The sequence below is a fragment of the Asparagus officinalis genome, chromosome 9 (genome assembly GCF_001876935.1).
Source record: "Asparagus officinalis chromosome 9, Aspof.V1, whole genome shotgun sequence".
Taxonomy (NCBI): Eukaryota; Viridiplantae; Streptophyta; class Magnoliopsida; order Asparagales; family Asparagaceae; genus Asparagus; species Asparagus officinalis.
The window spans coordinates 25,037,045-25,043,129 of NC_033802.1; the positions used below are offsets into that span (position 1 = coordinate 25,037,045).

General features: G+C 48.5%; 1 protein-coding gene across 1 annotated transcript in view; it reads right to left on the reverse strand.

Moving 5' to 3' along the window:
- LOC109823308 (endo-1,4-beta-xylanase A-like) overlaps positions 1-5,598 on the reverse strand; it is a 35,046-nt gene extending 29,448 nt beyond the window's left edge. Inside the window, exon 1 of the mRNA XM_020389593.1 lies at positions 5,265-5,598. Within this exon, the coding sequence (XP_020245182.1) occupies positions 5,265-5,598 (334 nt within the window). The remainder of the gene's footprint in view (positions 1-5,264) is intronic.

The window sequence follows — 6,085 nt, forward strand, 5'->3', positions numbered from 1 at the left end:
GGGGATTAATTAACCAAGGAAATAATCGCCCTTAGTTCTCGGGACCAAAGGCCAAGCTTTGATCCGGAGTGTGATCTCATGTAGATCTCAGATCTGATCTTTACCTCTCTCGAACTCCTGCCTTTTGTGACGTGGACGCTCGCCGAGAATCAGATCTGAATCTTCAAGTCTTCAAGTCTTCAAAACTCTGAGCTCAATCTTCAATTCGGCAGAGTTTCGGCTCTCAAAGTTCCAACCTTTTCAAATGAACAAAGGGGAGCCTATTTATAGGCTCTCTGAACTGTGCCCGCGCACAGATCTGGGTCGGCCACCTATGGGTGGCTGGCACTGGGCCGAGCCACCCATGGGTGGCTCGGCTCTTGGCCGAGCCCCCCTTAGGCATTGGGTTTCGTCGTTTTGCCGTCGTTCCCGTTTTGTCTGTGATTCTTCGAGTCCGAAACTGATCTTGATTCGATCGTGATTCGTCCGAGTCTGCCCTTGGTTGGATGACTCGTTGACTCTTCGAACACTTGGCTTGATTCCACACGCGAATGGATGTATTCCGTTGCTTACGTGCGATTCGTCAACCTCGTCACCTCGTTGGTTCGTCGGTTTGTGCCGAGCTATGCTAAGGGACCTATAAGCAATTTTATACGCCTACAGTAGCCACCACCTGATCTTTCGTGAAGTCGTATTACCTTTGCAGGCATTGCTCGAAAGGCTTGGGCTTTTGCCTCTGCACGGGTTTGGGGGCTGGAGTAGAATCAATAGCCATGATCTCCTTCCTACTTGACCAAGGGTTCCTAGAGGTGTTTGGTTCTGAAGCTCTGCTCTTTGGTTGAGGTTCTTCATCTTCCAATCTTTTGATTAAGTTCTCAACTGGCTCACCTTAGCAAACAAGTTTCTTCCAGGTCTGGGTTTCCACAACCCCGACTCTAGACAGAATATCGATCGAGAGGTTATTACGACACATCTCAACCAGGGTACTCAAGGAGACTTGGTCCCGACACTGAAGCGACTAATTTCTAAATCTCTTGACAAAATTGTTGACTGACTCCGTCTTCTTTTGTTTGTTGGTTAGTAGGGTGGCCATCGATACTTCTGTATCATCATCGAAGAAATGAGCTAAGAAAAGCCTCTCCACATCGGCCCATGAATTATTAGAGCCTAGCTCCAACTTACAAAACCATTCAAAGGCTACCCCCTTTAGGGTTTCGATGAATAGTCGGGTGAGGATGACATTGTTCCCCATGAGAAATCTTGTCTAAGACAAGAAATAGTAGATATGCTGCGAGGAAGATCCCTTACCATCAAATTGGACCATGCTCATCGGCTTGAACTTTGCTGGATAGGAGACCGTGTCTCATTCGAGTAGATACGGCCTGATCACCCCCAGCTCACTCATGTTCCTCTAGAGTTTCAAGGCGTCGAGTTGGCTCCGGAATTCATCGAGCCTCTTTTCTCGAGGAGAGCTGCCAGAGCGGGACATCCTTTCTGAAGATTTGTAGGAATAATCCGAACGTGATCCATGATTATCCTCCTCTTCAGATGCGTGAGGAGGAGTAAACTCTCACTCTCTGTTCCTCAAGGGTCCTTGCCAGTTCTGTGAAGTTCTCTTCTTCTTCTTCTTGCTCAGAAGTTGTGCCATCTACTCCTTTAGAGAGTTGATGGTCGCCTGCTGCTCCTTAAACTTCTTGGTCAAGTCTTCCGAGGATTTGGCCATGTGCACCTTTGCATGCTTTCCATAAGCTGAGCTTGATGTCAAAGATGTTATCGCTGCTGAGCACACGTCATCCTCGTTATCGTAGATGGGTGATAAATAGGCATAATCAAACGAGATAGCTACTTCTGTTTGAAGGCGAGTGCGTTGGTGTACACCCCTATTTTCAACAGGGGGCCATTTGAATCCCGTGGTATATTCAGGATCTGATCAATCCGAATGCCAGGATTTACCCTTTCCTATCATGTTGACTGTGGCTGTTGAAAGCTCTATGTCACCTATGGCTCACCTTTTCTGATGATGGCGTCTTCGACAGGGATGTCTTGGCTTGGGAGATTGTTGAAAAAGCCTCCTGAAGACTGATGGTTTTGACACCATAGTGCACTGGCAGTTGATAAGTACTATCTGGATGAGCCTCTTGCAATGACACTAAGGATTTATCTCGTGAATAGTGCGTTTGCGAGTTAGATGATCCCTAAGATCACATGCGGGTTAGTGGTGGCAACCCCTAACGTCAGAAGGACCAGATGTCTAATTGCTTGGAAGAGACTCAAAGGAGTCGGAGTGAGAACATTTGGTAGTGTCGACTTCATGCGACCTTGACTTGACAGGAGAGGCCCAGAATTTGGATGACCTTCAGCCGACTGCTGGCGACCTTCAGCCGACTGCTGGCAAGCCCGAGCCGACTGCTGGCGAGCCCGAGCCGACTGCTCATTCAGGTGACCTTGCCTTGACAAGCACAGTCTGAAGTTTAAGCGAGCTTCAATCGACTGCTGGCGAGCTCATACTTTCTATTCAATCAGGCGAGGTTTGCTCTCTTGAGTTGTTCTGGCTTTGCCTTTTTGGTTAAGGCTGGTTCTTAGACGGTCCTGCTGGGGTTCGCTTGCATGACTGCTTCTATTTGCGGGGTGAAGCTCTCCTATTGTGTGGATCTCGCCTGTTTGAAAATGTGGCTCGCCTGATCTGGGCGACTCGCCTGATTTGGATAGATGACTTGAAGAACGAAGCCCGTCTGATTTGGTGGGCTTGCTTGAGTTGCTGAGTTCGCCCAAGTGGGGAACTCGGCTGCTGGAGCGATGCTTGCCTGAACTGTCAGGCTTGCTTGGAATGATAAGTTTGTTAGTTTGGGGAATTCTGCTAGTGTAAGGGAACCCGCTTGAATAGGTAGGCTCGCCCGATCAACTTGATCCGCCAAAATTGGGAACTTTGCGTTCTTGTCTGACTTTCCTCAGGCCTGAATAGTAATTTAGGCCATCGTAGGAGATAGAGGCTTGGGCTTCCTAATGAGCAAGAGCTTGTCTTCACCACCATTGGGCTCTTTTGGAGAGGGGGAGACTCATGTTGACGGCGAAGGTGTGGTCCGCGTCGACATGAACCACAGTCTCTTCTTTCATGGAGGACTGCGTGGGTTGCTTGAGAACCCAACGAGCAGCCCTTTGTCTTGTTTGGTTAGCCTTGATTGGCTTGGGAGAGATAGAACCCCCTGCTTTAGCTCGAGTAGAGCTCTCAGGCGCTGCTACATCGACCACTTGGGGTCGGGCTACATGCGTGACTCTATAGAGCTTGTGTGATGCATGGCTACCAGAGGAGGAAGAAGACAACTATTCTTCATACTTGGCTTGGTCAAACTCAAATATAAGGGACTCAACAGTTGTCCCTTCTGCAACTTTGTCAAACTGCGCCATCACCAATTCATCTGAGTAAATGGTTTGTCCCACTATGGTCACCATCTTCTGTTAGGTGTAAAAAATTAACTTCATGGCTCGAGGGGTCGTTCGTATTTATGAGAGTGGAATATTACAAACTGCAATCAATGTTTTACAACAGAGGACAAGAGAATGGCCCTTCTTATTTAACGTGGGTTAGTTGGCAGTAGTAGGATGCCTCCCTCGGTTCTTACACTGAGTTTGCTTCCCTTGGACCATCTGAACCTCCTTCCTGACTTCAGATTTAAATCGTCGAATTGATCCGCTTACAGACTTCGAAGTTACGGTTGGAGCTTCAGAGCACATTAGAGGCTCCAGAGCGATTGAGTTCGACTGTACCCGAGCTTGAAAAGTATCAAAGCCGTAAGCTTGGAAAGATCTACGATGCAAGAGTTTGCAAAGAGCTGATGAGCCTCAGATCTGAGAGTTCAGATTGAGTCTACTTCAACAATCCAAGCAAGAAGCTAGGAATATTCTACCAAGCAAGTGGGCCCAAAACAAGTCTCTGATTGAAGAGCCTTGCTAATAGCAATGCCAAGCCCCAGCCAATCAGCCACCAACATCCTTTCACATCCTCTCCTCTCTCCTTCATGTTGGCTGAAGGAGGCTTTAAATAGGCAAGGGATAGCATGGGCCATCCTTTGGTTTGTGGGATTTGACCACTAGTGGGTGAGGAGCACCATGTCCTCCCCTAGCTGTGGGATGTGACCACTATAAGGGAGGTCAGAGCTATGCCTCATCATTACCCAGGATGGAGGAAGTGGGTAGGCCCACTCCCATAAGCAAGCAGACCGCTTGCATTGCTTTAGTCGAGGTTAGCAATGCTACGGGAGAGCTTGAGAGCTGTCTGAATGCTCAGGTGAGCTTGCAGGTGAGCTTGGCGAACAGGTGGGGTCGGCTAGCGGGCCCCTCCAACATATGAGTTGGCGTTCTTTGGCAAGTGGAGTTCGTGCGGGCAAACTCCCTACAGGCGTGCCTGGCTCGTGTGGACGAGTGAAGCATTCAGGTGAGGTTGAACTCATGTTGGTGAGCTTAATGATTTGATGAGCTTGATTCATGCGGGTGACTCAAGCTAACAGGTGATGCTCGAGCTCCGCGGGTAAGCTTAGTAAACAGGCGAGATCGAGCTCTGCGGGCGAGCTCAATAGTACAAGGAGAGGTTGAGTTCTGCGGGCGACCTCAACAATTACGAATGGTTGAGCTCTACAGGTGAACTCAATAAATAGGAGAGATTGAGTTATGCGGGCGAGCTCGACAAAAAGGTGAGGTCGAGCTCTATGAGCGAGCTCAACAAGGAGGCGAGGTTGAGCTCTTCGGGCGAGCTTAACAAGGAAAGGTGACCAAGCTCTGCGTGCAAGCTTCATAGATAGGTGAGGTTGAGCTCTATGGGCGAGCTCAACAAAGAGGTGAGGTTGAGCTCTATGGGCAAGCTCAACAAATAGGCGGGGTTGAACTCTACGGGTGAGCTCAACAAACAGCCGGGGTTGAACTCAACGGGTGAGCTAAACGAATAGGGAGGGTTGAGTGTTACGGACGAGCTCAATAAAGAGGTGAGGTTGAGCTCTATGAGCGAGCTCAACAATCAGGCGGGGTTGAACTCTATGGGTGAGCTCAACAAACAGGCAGGGTTGAACTCTACGGACGAGCTCAATAAAAAGACGAGACTGAGCTCTACCGGTGAGCTCAACAAGCAGGCAAAGTTGAGCTCTACAGGCAAGCTCAATGAATATGGGTGATTGAGCTCTGCAGGAGAGCTCTGCTAGGCTTTGTTTGAATGTAAACGAGCCCAAGCTCTTGGCAGGCGGGCTCTGACACTTAGGTAATTTTCACTGCCTACAGATCTATCTCGAATTTCAAACTGACCATGTTTGTAGTCACCTTCTTTTGCACCTTTTCCTTCTTTAGGACTCCCACGTCGTATAGAGCTTGTAGCTTATCCTTAAGGATATAGCACTTGGAGGTATGATGACCAAAAAATCTATGGTATACACAGTAGTTCAGATCATCTGTTTTGTTCACGTCTTCAGGCTTCGTGATCTCTGGCAGCTTGATCCTGCTGCTCTTAAGGAGAGTATCGTAGGTAACCACAACATGGTCTTCCTTGAAGTCGTATTGCCTCGGAGGACGCTGCTCGAAAGACTTGAGCTTCTGTCTCTGAGCTGACTTGGGGGCTGGAGTAGAATCGACAGCCATGATCTCTTCCCCCTCGACCGAGAAGGGTTCCTGGGGGCACTTGGTTCCGTAACTCCTCTTTTAGATCGAGGCTTTTTAGCTTTTAGCTATAGGCATCAAAAATTACCTATAGGTTCCCGCACACAGCTCAAAATAAAGAGAAGATGATGAACGCCATCACTTGAGTCAAATGGGATTATCCATGTCGTAAAAGAGCTAATGAGTGCACGAAGCAAGTCAACAAAGCGTATGAGTCAACAAAACGACGAAATGTGCAAAACGACGGAACAAGACCAAACCGGAGAAGCCCCTAGAAGCCGAGTCACATCAAAATGACTCAGCCAAGGCCAGATGGCTCAACCAAGGTCGAGCCACCCTTGGGTGGCTTGCACAGTGTCGAGCCATCATTTTCGACTGTTTTTCGACGGTTTTCTCATAATGCATTTTCGACGGTTTTTCTTGGGATTTATCCATTTCAGAGCATCCTAACTACTTTGATATCATCTCT